Source organism: Lissotriton vulgaris, unplaced genomic scaffold (assembly GCF_964263255.1).
Source record: "Lissotriton vulgaris unplaced genomic scaffold, aLisVul1.2 SCAFFOLD_1500, whole genome shotgun sequence".
In the NCBI taxonomy this organism is placed as follows: domain Eukaryota; kingdom Metazoa; phylum Chordata; class Amphibia; order Caudata; family Salamandridae; genus Lissotriton; species Lissotriton vulgaris.
In genome coordinates, this window is record NW_028241052.1 from 348 (window position 1) to 18,458 (window position 18,111).

General features: G+C 49.9%; 1 protein-coding gene across 1 annotated transcript in view; it reads right to left on the minus strand.

Moving 5' to 3' along the window:
• Positions 1–477: 477 nt before the first annotated feature.
• The window catches only part of LOC147672121 (ribokinase-like), a 518,130-nt gene continuing 500,496 nt past the window's right edge, over positions 478–18,111 (minus strand). The window contains exon 8 of the mRNA XM_086948020.1: positions 478–1,130. Within this exon, the coding sequence (XP_086804146.1) occupies positions 957–1,130 (174 nt within the window). The 3' untranslated portion in view covers positions 478–956. The remainder of the gene's footprint in view (positions 1,131–18,111) is intronic.

Here is an 18,111-nt window from a genome sequence, read left to right on the forward strand (position 1 = left end):
TTCGGTGGACGAGTTACTCTGTCACAATGGTGACGGTATCCTGTCTGACGAAATATAAATCCCATAAGTTATAATGGGATTTATATTTCTGTGGACGGGATATCCGTCACCGTTTGACGGAATAGCCTGTTTGGCAAAATCTACATCAGGCCCATAGTTATTGTTGGTGGCCTGTCTGACACTAGGTAGTAAAACAAAATCTTCGACAATCCTTTCTTGGACTTGTACTGGGCAAGATTGTTGGATGTTCCTGTAGCACACACTGCCATCCAAAAGGATCTGAAAAGCTAAAAGGCAACTTGGAAGTGTTTCTGGAGTGTGTCTAGTCATATGACACAAGGTTGGGCACTAGATTGAATTGTCCCAGGTAGTTCATGACATGTCTCTGCACCAATTCTGATGATTGAGACACACACACAGATATATCCTAGACGCGTCAGGCATTCAAGTTTATCTACTCAAATATTGTATAATGTCTTAACATAGCACCGTAAACCAATCCTTTATTGCAATAAAGAACTGATGATATCAATAAACCTGAGAAAAGAGAACCTTAAACTCTCCTCAGCTGTTTTCATATATAAAGATAAACCCATACTACCTAATCCCAGGGCGATTTTTCTCCATTAAAAAAGCATCAGGATAGTCACTCCTCCATACCCTGAAAACAACAAATTACCCCCTCCAAATTTCAAATATTTGTACAAAACTGAGAGCAAAATCAGTGAGCGCAATTATCACATCATTCCCACTGTGTGTTACGCTAACAGAACACACAATTTCAAGAGTCAATTATACGATGCAATAAAAATTATATTTTTTTCTTTGATCCTATTTCTTCACTGATTACTATTTTCACTTATTAACCGATCTAAAATATGAAATTCTCAAATGGCTGCTCGAGACAGAGAACTCTCTAAGATCTTATTGTTGAACGGTCCAGGTTGGCCAGAGTTCTAAAAAAGGTCTTGAGCAAGGTCCTTCCTGAAGGGGTAGGAGGACTGCGTCCCCGCTGCCTGGACGCTCACTGATGCGATGGAGCCGGATCGCTTGATCATTTCTTCCATGCCCAGATCTGGATAGTAGGCCATGTAGAAAGCCAAAGCCCCAACAAAACTGTCACCAGCACCCTAGAAAGGAAAACAAACACATCAGGAGGATATTTATCAACTACTTGAGCAACCATAATAAAATCTGATGATGGATAACTAGTTTTTCTTAAGTGGAACCAGGAAAGGTTTAAAGAAGCATCTAGCGCGTAAGAACACTGAGCAAGAACACACAAGCTTTATTAAAGAGCGGGAGAGACGCCCGATTATTGAAGAGCAGGAGGCGGGAACGCAATACTGCCGATCCAGAAAGTTAGCATAGAGTGAGTTATGAACCCAGCAGTCTGTACCTAAACTGAAAAAGCGAGTAGTGAGGGCGTGAACCCGCAGCTCTGTATTTGCACTCTATCAGTAAGGAGTTGGGGGACAACAAGCTGGCACTTTTCATCGACAGCACTCATCAGTGAGGAGCGGTGGCCTGCGGAGAGGAGATGTGAGCAGCGGAGAGGAGATGTGAATCTGGCATCTATGGTGTGTGTTAGTGTGAAGTAGGGGCATTGCCACAACACTCTACATTAGTGAGATGCGGACCATGACCCAACATCTCATCCCTACTTAATTTATTCAAGAGGTGTCCGTTGAGTGAAATGGCGCAGAGTGGCATAGAGAAGATTGCTTCAGAGTAGAGTGGTGCAGTGTAGACTGCAGCGGCACACAGTAGCAGAGGAGAGTGGAGTACAGTAGGGTGGTGTAGAGTGCAGTGATGTACAATGGAGTGGAGTAGAGTGGCGCAGAGTAGATTGTTTCGGAGAGGAGTGAAGTCGCATAGAGTGGAGTGGTGCAGGGTAGAGTGCTGTGGCATAGAGTAGTGGTATAGAGTGCAGTGTTGCAGAGTAGAGTGGCACAGAGTGGAGAGGCGTAGAGCTGAGTGGTGCAGATAAGAGAGGAGTGGCTTAGATTGGAGTGGTGTAGAGTGTAGTGGTGAAGAGTGCAGTCGTGCATAGTATAGCGGTGTAGGGTGCACTGGCATAGGGTAAAGTGGAGCAGAGTAGAGTGAAGTGGAGTAGAGTGCAGTGTCAGGACAATGATGCGCAGTAGATTAGAACAGTGTAGAATATAGTGGTGTAGAGTGCATTGGCGTAGCATGCAGTAGTGGCAAAGAGTAGAGGTTTGCATAGTAGAGTGCAGTGGTACAGAGTAGAATGGGGCAGAATAGAGTGGCTTAGAGTTTAGTGGCGAAGAGTGCAGAGTAGAGTGTTGTATAGTGCAGTGGCAGAGTGGTGCAGAATAAAGTGACTTTAGAGTGCAATAATGCAGAGTAGAGTGATGTAGACTGCATAGACATACATTAGAGTGTTACAGAATAGAGTAGAGTGGCATACAGTGCAGTAGTGCAGAGCAGATTTGAGTGCAGTGGAGTAGTGTGCGTGAGTTTTGAGTAAAGTGGTGTGGAGTGCATTGGTGTTAAGTGCAGTGGCATAGAGAGCAGCTGCGTGGAGTGGCACAGGGTAGATTGCAGTGGCGTGGCATGGAGTGGAATGGCGTAGAGTGGAGTACAGTGGCGTAGAGTGGAATGGTGCAGAGTGGAGTACAGTGGCATAGAGTGGAATGGTGCAGAGTGGCGTAGAGTGGAATGGTGCAGAGTGGAGTACAGTGGCATAGAGAGAAATGGTGCAGATTGGAGTACAGTGCCGTGGAGTATATCAGATTTTTTCAGAGTAGAGTGCAGTGGCATAGAGTGGAATGTCGTAGAGTAGATTAGCGTACAGTACAGTGGTGTAGAGAGGAGCGATACAGAGTAGAGCGGCGAAGAGAGTAGTGGCATACAGGGCAATGGCACGTAGAGTAGAATGGCGTACGGAAGAGTGGCATAGAGTTCAGTGGCAGAGAGTGCAGTGTTGCAGAGTAGACTGTCATAGAGTGCAGTGGTGCACAGTAGAGTGGCTTAGTGTGCAGTGGCATAAAGTACAGTGGTGCAGAGTAGAATAGAGTGACGTAGAGTGCAATGACAGAGTACAATGGTATCAGGCATAGTGGCATATAGTGGAGTGGCGTAAAATGTTGCTGATTAGAGTATAGTGGCGTTGAGTGCAGTGGTGCAGAGTAGATTGGCATAGAGGGTATTGCTTTTGAGTAAAGTGGTCTAAAGTGCTTTGGCTTTGAGTGCAGTGATGCAGAGTAGAGCATAGTGGTGCAGAGCAGAAGGCAGTGGTGCAGATTAGAATGGAGTAGTGCTGACTACAATGGTGCCCGGTTGATATTTTCAGAGTAGAGTGGAGCAGTGCACGGTGGAGTACAGTGGTTTAGCGTGCAGAGGAGAATAGAGTGGCATAGAGAGGATTGACATGGAGTTCACTTATATAGAATGAAGTGGTACAGGGTAGAGTGCAGTGGCGTAAATTTCAGTGTCGCAGAGTAGAATGGCACAGAGTGCAATGGTGCATAGTATAGTAGTGTGAGTTAGCGTGCACTGGCATAGAGTAAAGCGGTGTGGAGTAAAGAGGCATAGAGTGAAGTGGTGTGGAGTGGTGAAGAATAGAGTGCAATGAGGCAGTGTGAGGTGGGGTGGAGTGGAATGCCATAGTGTGGAGGGGTGAAGAGTTGACTGCATTGATGTGTAGAGTGGAGGGGGGTAAAGTAAAATATGTACAGTGTATAGTGTACTACCATTACAGACAACACATCTTCAATTGAACTGACCATTACATTTGCACAGACGTAGTTTTACTAATAAAAGTATACAGCACACAAGCGATAATATGTGGAAATGTCATCACCCTGACTGAGCACTGATGTGCTTTGATTGTAATAAAATATTTGTTTCCACCACATTTCATGATTACCAAAAAATCTGCTTCATGTGTGTGTTTTTCCCATTCTGGTATATTCTGAAATATCTGCAAAGTTTCTTTTACTGACATTTAAAGTTTGTTTGCTAAAAAAAAAAAATCACATTGCACAGCCTTCCTCAAGCACATCCCAAACAGCCAGCATGATTGTCCCATAAATCCTCACTCTGAAGTCAGAGAAAAACAAGCATTTACAATGCAATGCTCTTGGCATTATTAAAGGTAGAGCTATTGGCATTGCTCATGACATTTTTTTTCATTTTTTTTTTAAAACATAAATAAATTGTATTGTCATTTACAATGGCAACAGGTGAGCATTAGAGAGTAGTAGAGAGTATTCGCGGACACAGAGCCACACACACAGAAAGCCACACACCCAGAGCTACACACACACTCAGAGAGCCCCCCACACACACAGAGAGCCCCACACACACAGAGCCCCCCCCCCCCCACACACACACACAGAGCACCTCACACACAGAGAGAGCCCCGCACACACACACACAGAGCAAAAACATAAATAAATGGTATTGTCATTTACAATGGCAATAGGTGAGCATTAGAGAGTAGTAGAGAGTATTCCCGGTCACAGAGCCACACACACAAAAAGCCACACACACACACAGAGCCACACACACACACATACAGAGAGCCACACACACACAACGAGGGCCACACACACAGAGCCACACACACACACAGAGCCACACACATACTCATAGAGCCCCCCCACACACACAGAGAGCCCCCCACACACACACACAGAGAGCCCCCCCACACACATACAGAGAGCCCCTCACACACAGACAAAGCCACGCACACACACAGACAGAGCCACGCACACACACAGACAGAGCCACGCTACTTGTCTTGGCCTGTGTCCAAGGAAAGCTTCTGACTGGCCTGGGCAGTTATGCCATCCACTGGAGCAAGCATGGTGCGTAGGAAGTCAGTACATGTGCTTCATGAATACCCTGGCTGACAGACAGCGAAAGTGTGAGCCATTACTACCTTCAGTTGTAGAATAAGGTTCTCCCTCTCCCCATCTCCCCCACAAATGCGCAGATAACCTAGGGCTGGGGTCAGGCTGTCCGTCGCCAAAGCCCCATTTCTGTACAAAGGCCACGTACTCTGTGTCAGACCACATTACTTCCCAGGTATGAGCCATGCACTCACCCCGCCCTCTTGTACACACAGTCGACCAGTATCAGCAGGGAGGGGATAGCCCCCTGCCCGAGCACAGACTCGCCTCCAGCTCTGTGTAGCCAGACCCGGACACCCCGATCTCGCTGGGGAAAGACAAACAGGGTATGGGCAGCAAAGACAAACAGGGTAAGGGCAGCAAAGACAAACAGGGTAAGTGCAGCAAAGACAAACAGGGTAAGGGCAGCAAAGACAAACTGGGTAAGGGCTGCAGAAGGCACAAAGGGCGAAGGCAGCAGAAGACGCAAGGTAAGTGCAGTAGAATACATAGAGAATAACATCGGCAGAAAGGGCAAGGGCTGCAGAAGACACAGAGTAAGGGCAGCGGAAAGCCCAGGAGGTAAGAGCAGCTTTGGAGCCAGAAGAGGACAGGCGAATGCTGAAAGGGTAAGGTCAGCAGAATATGAATTTATAACGAAGGAAGATAATTAAGGTATGAAAGTCAAAGGAAACATGTAGGAGGCCCACATTATACTAAAAGGAGAATACACAGTGTGAGGGAAGAGTGTCCAGATGGGTCATAACACAGGGGACGAAACATGCTGTCAAGTCTCCACTTATAAGAGCACACAAACAAGGTCCTGCCTGCTAACCAACTTTACGGAACACTTTACGCGTCCGGCATAGTTTACACCTTCGAACAAATCTAGTCAGCAAAGCCCTGTTTCAGCAGTTCGTTTGCTCAGTTTTCATTTAATTATGTGCACTGAAATGTGGTTGTGTCTCGGTCACAGCTCCTAAAGCTCCGAGCCTGCAACCATTTCTGTGGTTCCTGCCCGCGGTGGTGCCAGGCAGATGCAGCCCTGCTCTGACCCGGGAGGCCCCACAACAGTGGGTGGTGGTGTCCGAGGGACCATGGTGTAAGCTCCGGCCGGCCCCGGACAAGGAGAGAGGAGACAGGGTACTTCACCAGCAAAGGGCTTAACACTCGGATCTGTACACCGGACCCCTGGAGGCGGCTGGGCCTCGATCACTCACTCCACGGGACAGTCGCGTCTCCCTGGTGGCCGGGGGGCAGTGCTGCGGGTGAACAATGGCCAGACAGGGCCGGGAATCCCGGGCGCACAAAGTCCCGTCCTCCGGCTGCGGCACGGATTTCTCGTCCCTAGCTCCTCGCAGCCCCGGATCGGTGCTCTCCAGGCCCACACAGCCTCGGACAGACGGAGCTTGGCTCTGCCCGGCCTACTGTCTGAGGCAAGAGAAGGGTCCGGCGCTCGCACTCCACTCCGGCTCCTCGGGAAAGCTTTTTTCCTTCGCCGAAAATGGCAGAGAGTGGCTGGAGCTCCCGCCCGCAGCTGCCCGGGGCCCGGCTGAGATCAGCAGTGCACCTGAAGGAGAGGGCACCGGGGTGTCAGTGCCCCCTGCGCTACAGACCCGCGTTAGATCTGAGGGAGGCGGAATAGAGCCCGGCAGCCCGCACGAGGAGAAAGGGAGTCCCGCAGCCTCAGCACAGCTCGTCTTGTCTCAGCCCCTCACACAGCTCTGCTGAATGGAGAAAGGCAGCAGTGAAGTTCGGTCCTCCTCTGAAAACAATTTTTTTTTAAATGGCTGCCGCAAAGCTCCGACATTTTCGCGATTCGGGTGCGTGTTTTTTGTTGAGTGACGGATGACGTCACAGATAGAAAGAACGCAAAAAACAAGCCCCCAAATCCGAAAAAGACAGGGCTTGAACCGAGTGACGCCCCTCTCCTCCAATGGCTGGCCAGCATTTACTAGGCCAGCCAATGGAGAAGAGGGGCGGGTTCCATGCCCCCTCTAAGAAACATTAAATCTTCGGGCTCCGCCCACACTGCTTACGCAGTGCGACGGAGTCCTCGACCTAAAAAGGAACACCAATCTCCCTGGCAGACAAAGTCTGACATTTGTAAATGTAAATGTAAATGTATTGGCATTTATATAGCGCACTACTTACCCGTAGGGTCCCAAGGCGCTTCGACCGCTGCGAAACCCTTCCTGGCTTCCCTGAGAGATGGTCCCTTAATGGGTATCTCCAGGGTGAGACCAGGCATCCCCGGCGGTCTGGTGGGGCCGTTAGTGAAGATGAGGCAAGCTAATGCCCAGAGTTGCCGAGTGTGATCGCTGATCAGAGTGGGCACCGAGGCGAGAGAATTATCGAGTCCGCTGACCCTGGTCCAGAAACCTGCCGCGCCGGGAATCGAACCCTGGTCCCGGGCCGTCCTCTGCTCTCGGGTCTGCCGCCTCTAACCAGTGAGCCACACTACTCTGTCTTTGAATGCACAGCAAATGGGACAAGATAAGAACATGATTTAAAGGCATGTCCACAGAAATCGAGCAGTGGTGCAAGAATACAGTAAACAGGGTTTGGGCAACGGAAGGGGTGAACTTAAATTGGACGGCCCTTAACAAATAGAGCCAACCAATAGAAAGCAAGCTAATGTGAGTTACAAACCATAAAGCCAATGGTAAGCAACAGGCGGAATGCATTCCCAGGAAAGGTCTCCAAATATCCCCAAGTTGTTAGCAAACCAGACAGCTGGGCTGGCTGGTAGGTTTCTACCTAAAAACTGGCCGACATTTTCAAATCGGGCAGGCTTACACTTATACAGGCGCACTGTATAGGTGTTTTGCAAGTTACGGAGACTGCATGCAACAACCGTTCCCGAGGTCTACTGCACTGTGACGGGGCAGACAGCTAAAGAAGAAACAAACCTCCTCTCCTGGGCGCCTACTGCCTGAGAGAAAGATAAATGTGTGCAAGTGATTAATCATCAAATCTATAGGCTGCACGCAGTGGTGTAGCTAGACCATTGGCCGCCCAGGGAGGTCCCTGTGTTTGCCGTCCCGCGGCCACATATAGGAGCGGAGAGAGGTGCTGGCGATCCCTCTGATTGCCATTGCTGCCCGCGACTGCAGCATTGAAGAGCGGTGGGGAGAGGGCTGGCAACTGCAACTCGAGACAGCAGGGGTAGGCCACCGCCCCCAAAACTCGTGCCGCCCAGGGCACACCACCCCCTCCCCTGCACCCTCCCTTGTTACGCCACTGGCTTCATGTCAGCCAGTATATAATGGAAATTAATAGAATCACGTTGGAGCTTCTGTCTGACAGTTAATCTTCTTGAGACGTACTGTGAGGGTGTTACCAGTTCTGAAATGTATTCTTTTAATGAAAACAAATATAAAAAGGTTTGCACTAGCTACAGTCTGGATGTGTATTGCTAAAAATATAACATTTGAAAGCACTGTTTGCAGCAGTCTTTCTATACTGTAATATTTTTTTTTAACTATTGCCTTAACATATTCACAATAAGTCACATGCTGGAACCTCATAGGAATATAAATATACGTCACTACTGCCCCACACCAACAATGGTCTGTAATACACATAAGGGCATACGCACCCGCTAGGTGTGACCCCGGGGCTCTATAGTAATACAGAAGTGGTTACGCATCCACTTATGTGATATTGGTAGCGTGGGTGCACATCTAGCGCCAGCGCTATAGTGAGAGGGTGTTCCCTCATTTGCTTGTAGGCGCGGCCACTTTGCTCCTGCGCCCACACCCTATTACGGATGCGAGCGCAGAGGCAAACAGGCCCCTAGACGGCACACATGACTGTGCGCCACAAATAAGTATTGCACTTTTATTACGCCCTCTGAGAGCAGGCCTCTGGAGGAGGGATCTGAGGGTCTCGCAGACCCCACTCAGAACCCTCCTGCAGGTGGGTGAGGTCACTCACTGCGCCAACCTGCAGGGGGATCTCTGTTCCCTCTTTCACGTGCTCCTGGTGCCCCCTGCACCTTGGTTTGCTGTCCTCCGCGCTGCTGCCTGCGTGCCAGGTACCCTTGCCACTGAGTGCCTGCGCCCCCTCCCCTTTCTTGATTCTGTACCCCGTTGCTGTGTACTTGTGCACCCTGCCCGTTTACCTATTTTTTTCCCCCGCTGCTGTGTGCGTTTTCCCCCCGCTGCCTCCCCTGTGGCCCGCTCCCCGTGCCCATTCGCTGCCTTGCCAACCTGCCTCCCAGCGGATCCTCCCTCGGCCGCGCAGCGGCAAGCCCGTCTGCACCTGGACCGTGCCCAGTGCCAGATCCCCTGGCCTCCACAACACCCTGGACGCTCACTACCGCTATGATGCCTAAACCCTCATCGCTCTCAACCACGGATGGACCATCAACTGCTACAAGGCCACCCCCAAACGCACCCACGGCCCCTTCTCCTGCCGGAACTGCAAATTCTCCTGCATCAACGACGCCGATGCTCCCACAGCAACGGGACCCAACACCCGCTCCGCACGCAAGTGCGCCGTCGAGCTCTGGGACCTACTCACCACCACATCACCAGACGTCGCCTTCCTGACCGAGACCTTGATGAACGAAGCCTCGCAGTGTCCATCCCCGACAGATACAAGATCTCCCGCAGAGACCGGACCAACGGAGTCGGAGGAGGAATCGCCATCATCCACAAGAACACCATCAAGGTCTCCACAAACACCGACGACACCCTCACCACCGCCAAACACATGCACTTCAAGATCCACACTGACCCCAAGACCACCCTCAGAGGCACCCTCGTCTACAGACCACCCGGCCCACGTCCCCAATTCTGCAACTCCATCACCGACTTCATCAGCACGCACGCACTGACCTCCACCGACTACATCCTTCTCGGCGACCTGAACTACCATCTGGAAAACAACAACAACAGCAACTCCTCCACCTTGGTCGACAACCTCACCACCCTCGGACTGAAACAGATCGTCACTCCCCCGACCCACATCGCCAGCCACACGCTCGATGCCATCTTCTCCTCCAGCCCCCAAGTTGCCTTCAGCCACGCTTCCAAGCTCACCTGGACCAACCACCACTGCGTCCACTTCACCTTCCAGAAACCCATGACACATCACCGCACCCTACAGATCCCCCGCCAACGCTGGGGCAAAGTCACCAAGGAACTACTAGAAACACACCTCAGCCCACTGACCAGCCCCATCGACCCCGAGGATGGGGCCCACGCCCTCAGACTCTGGATGGAAGACTGCGCCAACACCTTAGCCCCAGTGAGCAACCCACCGACAGAGACACCAGCCAGAGAGCCAGCTGGTTCACCCCGGAGCTCCTGGCCTCCAAGCGCACCTTCCGGAAACTTGAAAACATCTGGCTTAACGACAGAACGCCCGACAACCACGCAGCCCACAAAGACGCCATTCGCAACCATCACCACCTCATCAGGACCACCAAAAGAGTCTCGTCCAAAGACTGCCTCGACAACAATGCCCACAACAACAAAGAGCTCTTCAATATCGTGAAAGAACTCTCCAATCCTAGCTCCTGCACCAACGACATCCCGCCGTCACAAGCCCTGTGCGACACCCTCGCTGCCTTCTTCCACCGCAAGATCACCGACATCCACAACAGCTTCAAACCCCGGTTGAACCCTCCGGACCCCGCCACGACGAACACTCCGAACCCCACCGACCATGACCTCCTTACCACATGGACCAACGTGAGCACCGAAGACATATTCAAGACCATGAGCACCATCCGCTCAGGCTCCCCGTCTGATCCTCTTCCCCACCACATCGTCAACAAAGCTGACAGCCTCATTGTACCCCACCTGCGTAACGTCATCAACCTCTCCTTCGAGACCGTGACCTTCCCTGAGAGCTGGAAGCACGTTGAGATCAACGCCCTACTGAAGAAACCCAGGCAGACCCAAGCGAACTCAAGAACTTTCGGCCCATCTCCCTGCTTCCGTTTCCAGCGGAAGTCCCCGAAAAGATCATCAACACCCAGCTCACCCGCTACCTAAAAGACAACAGCATCCTGGACCACTCCCAGTCAGGCTTCCGCAGCAACGACAGCACCGAGACCGCCCTCATCGCCGCCCCAGACGACATCAGAATCCTACTCGACAAAGGCGAGACAGCAGCCCTCATCCTCCTGGACCTCTCCGCCGCCTTCGACACAGTCTGCCACCACACACTACGCACATGCCCCTACCACGCAGGGATCCGAGACAAGGCCCTGGACTGGATCACCTCCTTCCTCTCCGACAGAACCCAGAGAGTCCGCCTCCCCCCGTTCCAATCCGGAACCACCAAAACCGTCTGCGGTGTCCCGCAGGGATCATCCCTCAGCCCGACGCTGTTCAACGTCTACATGGCTCCACTCGCTCGCATCACCAGACTACACGACCTCAACATAATCTCCTACGCCGACGACACCCAGCTGACCCTCTCCTTCACCACGAAATCCAACCTTCACCAGGGTATGAAGGCCGTCGTCAAGTCAAGTCAAGTCAAAACATTTATATAGCGCACTACATACCCAGAGGGTTTCAAGGCGCTTAGGAAGGGGAGGTGGATTATTTGTCAAATATCCACGTTTTAAGCTGCTTTCTGAAAGCTAGGTGATTCTGGGTGAGACGAAGGTAAGCGGGGAGTGAGTTCCATGTTTTGGCAGCCAGGTATGAGAAGGATCTGCCTCCCATGGTGGTCTTGTTGATGCGAGGTACAGTGGCGAAGGCTTGGCTGGAAGAGCGGAGTTGGCGGGAGGGGGTGTAGAAGGACAGTCGAGAGTTGAGGCAATCTGGTCCGATGTCGTAGAGTGATTTGTGTGCGTGGGTAAGCAGTCGGAAAGTGATCCTCTTGTTGACGGGTAGCCAGTGGAGGTCTTTAAGGTGACCGGAGATGTGTTCGTTGCGTGGGATGTCTAATATGAGATGGTTCGTTGCGTGGGATGTCTAATATTGGATGGAGGCAAGCCGGCTCAAGTTGAAAACGGGCAAGACGGAGCTCCTCATCCTTGGGCCCAACCCCTCAGCGTGGGACGATTCCTCGTGGCCAGCATCACTGGGAACCCCTCCTGGCACTTACCAACCATACACGCAACCTAGGAGTCTTCCTCGACTCAAAGCTCAGTATGACCAACCAAGTCAACGCAGTCTCCTCCTCCTGCTTCCGCACCCTCCGTAAGCTCCGCAAGATCTACAGATGGATCCCGGCGGACACACGAAAGACCGCCACCCACGCCCTCGTCAGCAGTCGACTCTACTATGGAAATGCCCTCTACGCCGGAGCCCCGTCCATAATCACCAGCAGACTCCAAAGAATCCAGAACGCCTCCGCATGCCTGGTCCTAGACGTCCCACACCGAGACCACATCACCCCACACCTGAGAGACCTGTAATGGCTCTCCGTCGACAAAAGAATCACTTTCAAACTCATGATCCACGCACACAAGGCACTCCACAAGACCGGCCCAGCCTATCTCAACAATAGACTCTCCTTCTACGTACCCAATAGGAAACTCCGCTCCGCCGACCTGTCCCTGGCCGCCGTCCCGCGCATCCACAGAACCACTTCCGGGGGCAGATCCTTCTCCCACCGTGCCGCCAAGACCTGGAACGCCCTCCCCCTCCACCTCTGACAGACCGCAGACCTCCCGGCCTTCAGGAGACTGCTCAAGACCTGGCTCTTCGACCACTAGCAGCCGTGCCTCCCTCACCCCCCCACCCCCCCACGCCTTGAGACCCTTGCGGGTAAGTAGTGCGCTTAACAAATCCACTGATTGATTGATTGATTGATTTCATATGCAGGCGGGCTGCTACCTACGCTGTCAAACACGAGCTGCTTGGAAGTAGCGGCTCTTTTTTTTGTTCTAAAATCTTTATTAGCTTGAGAGAACAAATATAAACAATTAAAATACCATAATAAGCAATACCACCAAAAAGAGAGTTACGCAATAAATAAATAGATAAATAAGCATTCATCAGTATAGATATAATCAATGTCATATATATCACCGACATATCAATTAATATGGTGGAAAAAGCAATAAAGAAGCAATAGGAGAGAATCAGTTGTATCACTTGTATAAATCAATCAGCAAGATAAAGAGAGAAAGGAAGAAAAAAGAGAGAAGAAAGTATTGAGGAAGAGAAAGAGATGTACAAATAAAGCAAACTAGAGAGAGAGAGAGAGAGAGAGAGAGAGAGAGAGAGAGAGAGAGAGAGAGAGAGAGATCCCTGCTACAATAGGGAGGGTAAGTTAAGGAGAAGACATAAAGGGATGTTGCGCCCCCAGGCCTTGTGAGGAAAGTGAAGTAGCTGCTCTCTAGTTCACTGAAAGAGCTGCCCCAGGGCAGGCACAAGTTTGCGGCTGCCCTGAGTGCAACGCATTCATTATAATAGGATGCCCTACCCCGGTCTGCACCATGCGCTCCTTTTGTAAGGTGTCCCCCCTGATGCAAATATGGACAGTGGGTCTAATACAAGGACAGGATTCAAATCAGTGAAACTCTGGTTACACCACAGAGATCTTAAGTGATTGGATTAATAGACTGACCTTTCCTCCCAGAACAATGTATTTCCTACAGATTAGTTTAACTTGCATGCAGTTTACCTTTGCATACATGCTGATAGACCAGATTCAGACGGGAGACTCCGATTTTTTAAGCCCCAAAAAAACAAAAACCTATGTGCTTCATTTTGGGAGTCTCCCACCAGAAATTACCTCGCCTTAATAGAGGTCAAGGTGGGAAGTTCATTCTGTTGATAGAATTTTTTTTTAATCACATTTTCCCATTAAAAAATGTTGGCCTGCATGCATTTAAGAGGTGCACATTCTTTTTATATGCAGTTACCTATAGGTGAAAGGCCAGCAAATTAGTTACAGAATATTTTGTTCATCTTACCTATATCTCTGACCAGTCAGTCCTATTGTACTTAAAAGCACAGTTCCCTTTCTTTTTTTTTGCACTTGAACTGCTGGGTACAGTCTGGCAAACCCAGAGAGGGGCTCGAGCCTGCGCCCACTCCCCGCCAGATTTATGGAGGCGACGCCCGAGGGCCCCGAACAACCCCGCCAGCTGTTAACCCCTTGCATTCCCGCGCCGTGAGTCGCATCCCTTCCCTTGCATGGCGCGCATATTTTCTGCTCCCTGCTTCTCGAGCCTGGCCGCCATTTCATATCGGATCAAAGGGCAGAAGGAAAGGCTCAAATTCCTCTGCAAAACATATCTGGTTTGTGGTTTCGGCCTGGGGGAAACTGAACCAATCACGAACCCCCATAATCCAATGCACTTTTCACCTTGGGCTTCAGACATCAAAATAAGTGGCAGATGAAATGTATTAGGGGTTCTGGAGGGAATTGTCTACGGGAAAGTTGAACTTCAGGGAAATTTGGTGATTTCATTGTGGTCAGGTTTATTGCAGCCTGAAACAAAGCAGACCTGAGGGGAAAGGGTGCTGTGAAAAGCGTCGAGGCGACAACATGGCTTTTTGTAGCTTCCATCTTTATTCTGTTTGTAGCTGGGTTTCCTACTTTCATTTGGTTCAGGAGCTATGGCCATACATGTTTAAAATGACCTGACGCTCTTCCTAGGGCGCAGAGGCGGTGTCACAGGGACACCAGATACACAAACGAACTAAAGCCATTTACACGTTCACCAAATGATGTTTTTTACTTCACAGCCCTGCCAAGTGCCACGCATCATGGGTTAGAGGCACCCCCGGAAGAGAGCTAAAGAATTCCAAAATTGCATTGCTGCTCCAGCCCGGCAGACTGTTCCTGCGGCAGTGCTCTGCAAACCTTCCAAAAAGATGCACCTGCTGTACTCAAGGATGCAGAACTAACAGTTCTTTAGAATGAGTTACTTCAAACTAAATATGGCAAGCAATGGAAGCAAACCTTAATACAGAACAGAACCCCTTACTAAAAATGAAGACAAAAAAATAAGAAGCATTCCACAAAATAGAGAACCACATTTTAACTATAAAATATTTAAATCAGGGTTAATATTGATGAGAAGTTTGTATCACTTTATAACAGCGCGAACAAACTAGAGAGATCGATTTTGAAACACATCCTGCAAGAAATGGATCTGTATGATGCGAGACGAAACTGACAACAGCCTAAAGTGTTTATTTACTGTGCCAGCTGCTGAGGTGGGTGAAAAAAGAACACATTTTGGATTAGTACAGATTGTTATGTGTAACACCTATATAGAAAATTCAGTGTTTTGAAAGTCTCCAAAGCGGGCCACACAACTGTCTGCAGTAGCAGCTGCAAAATCTACTGTTAAACCAGCAACTTCTACATTCTCACATTGAAAGCAGGTGTTTTATTGTAATATCACTCAATTTCTCCAAAGACTCAACAATCTGTCACATGCTCTGCCCTCGCCTCACCCCTGTCGCCCTCATTGAACAACAGGTGTAATGAGGCTACGGGCCTACAACACATTGGTAGCAGTTCTGGCTTTGTTGCCAACATCCAATATAAAAGGTAACCACAAATACCACAATGCAACTGATGCAAAATACAATAGCTAGTTGTGGCAGAAAGTAAGTTATGTTATGTCGATTTGTATAGCGCATTAATCACCCTAGAGGGCATCCAGGCGCTTGGGCAAGGCATGTAGGTATGTTTTCAGCAGTGAAAAAAATGAAAAAATAAAATGATAACATGTTTTTATTATCATTTTCATCTTCTGTGTTTAATCCAGTTTTGGGACGGGGCTTGGCTGTCATCACAGCCAGCAGGGGGCGGAGGAAATATGTGCACTTAAGTGCGCTTGACAGATTGTCCGGCCATCTTGGCCCGGCCAAATAGTCATGCGCACTTAGCATGTTCTCCACCGGGCTGTAATGCACAGCCTGGATGGAGATCTTGCACAGGCTCCTAGTCCCCATCTGAGTGCGGAACCATGGTGCTCAGGCCAATCACGACGCTGCTGTAATGGTGACGGTAGATTCGTGGGAGCTTGTGTGCTTCCTGCTTCTGGGAGAAGAGACAGCAGCATGCAGAGGTTTTTTTGTCTCTTTTTCACCCCCTCCGTCCCTGCCTCGCCACCCCATCCCATACCAGCTGCCACTGGGTATGTAGTCCTAAGGTGCTTATACGAAGAGGAAGGCCTGAAGCTTCTTGAGGAACTCAAGAAGTGAGGAGGAGGCACTGATGCGTTGAGGGAGGTCAATCCACGTCTTTAGTGCGATGTAGAATATTGAGCCATCCCTTGTTTTGCTTTTGCGGAGAGTGTGTGCGAGAGAGATTGAGGAATCACACTTCACGGTGCGGTACAGGCATTAATCCTTACAAAGCAGTAAAGGATGTAAATAAGCTGCATGTCTTGCAACAGATGTCCAAACACTTTACACGCAATGCAGCCATTTCTACAGCCTCACACTGCACAAAAGAGGATAAACAGTGAAATCTGTTTCATAACCTGGTTATGTGTACTTAGGATAAAGTGTCACACAAAAGCATTAACATGTCACATATAGAAACCTAAGAAATACAGAGTTGTTGCACATTAGCAATCTTGGCAGCTGTGGACCTCCTCATAAATATGTGGCCTCAGGTGATTCCGCGGACCATCCGCTTCATTACTGACACAACAAACCAAAGTGAACGGATGATATAACCAGACCTAGTCTCTTGTTAAGCCTTGCCATGGAGTGGGTGGCTGGATTTGAGCCGCTGGTTGCAGTGGGGCTCCACGGACTCATTTTTGGGGACCAGCACTTATTTTCCCTCATCAGACTTTCATCCACAGCAAGAGAGAGAAAAACACACAAAAGTGGAAAGGAGATGGAAGAGAAAGACAAAAGGACAGTGACAAAGAAAGCAGGGATGAAAAAGAACCTGAAAGAGTGAGATAATTGGGTTAGCAGTGTCTGAGGTGGAATCGAGATTATGTAGCCTTGATAGTCGGTACCCCTGGCATTTGATTGTGACGGGTGCAGGTTGCTGAGTAAAACTTTGGACCCCTGCAGTGAGTGTTTTACAAATTAAGCACAGATCGGGTGTACTCCTTTACCTCACATATAGGCCCTAATTAAGACGCCTGTCGGACGAGCATCCGGCCAGCATCGTTGCAGTGAAGTGACTGGCCGACAGGTAGTCGGCAGTCCAGACCGCCAAATTAGTATCCGACCGCCGTGGAGGTGGTCAGAAACATGCCTCTTTGCATTGAGGCTTGTGCTGCATCCTGGAAACATGCCCCAGCACAAGCCTCAGTGCCAAAAGGCATGTTTTTAAACATCCCTGAGCCCTGTGGCAGGCACCTCAAGGATGTTGCATGGACGTTTGTCGGGGAACCTATGGTGCCCCCCTGGCCTCATAGCGGAAGCCCTGCTAATGGCCCCCAAAGTATGTTTCCGACAACCTTTCAATGGGGGTCGGACTGCCATTGAAAGGCCGTCGGAAAGGGCCATTGTAATCCCCACGGCTGTGCATGAGCAGGCCCCGCCCTCACTGTAGGGATCACATTACGACAGCAGTGTTCAGCACCGCATCGGTCGGTCGCTCACCCACGCTGTCGGACCGACTGAATTGTTATATGGCGGTCTGACCGTTGATTCAGATGTCGGTCCCACTGACATCCTAATGAGGCCCATAGTGTCATGTAGAACCACCAACTGGACTCAGGTACCACTACACACCAACTGGACTCCGGTACCACTGCACACCAACTGGACACAGATACCACTGCACTCCAACTTGACTCAGGTACCATTGCACATGAACTGGACTCGGGTACCACTGCACACCAACTGGACTCAGATACCACTGCACTCCAACTGGACTCAGGCACCATTGCACACCAACTGGACTCAGGTACCACTGCACTCCAACTGGACTCTGGTACCATTGCACATGAACTGGACTCAGGTATCATTGCACACCAACTGGACTCAGGTACCATTGCACATGAACTGGACTCGGGTACCATTGCACACCAACTGGACTCAGGTACCATTGCACACCAACTGGACTTGGGTACCTATGCACCATTGAGCTCCAACTGGATAACCAAGTTACTCCCTGTATACACTTGACTCTCCAAAGGCCACCAGAGTGAGAGTCAAGGCTTACTCCAAGTGATGGTAGTACGTTTATAATTAAGCCACAGTCCAACACAGTGATTATATACAATAAACTAAAAGCATTATTAGAGCTTCATCTTTTAAAAATAACCGCTCTTATTGTACACATTTGGAATACAGGGCAGATAAAATGCTGATCAACAAAACAAACAGGAAGGTACAAG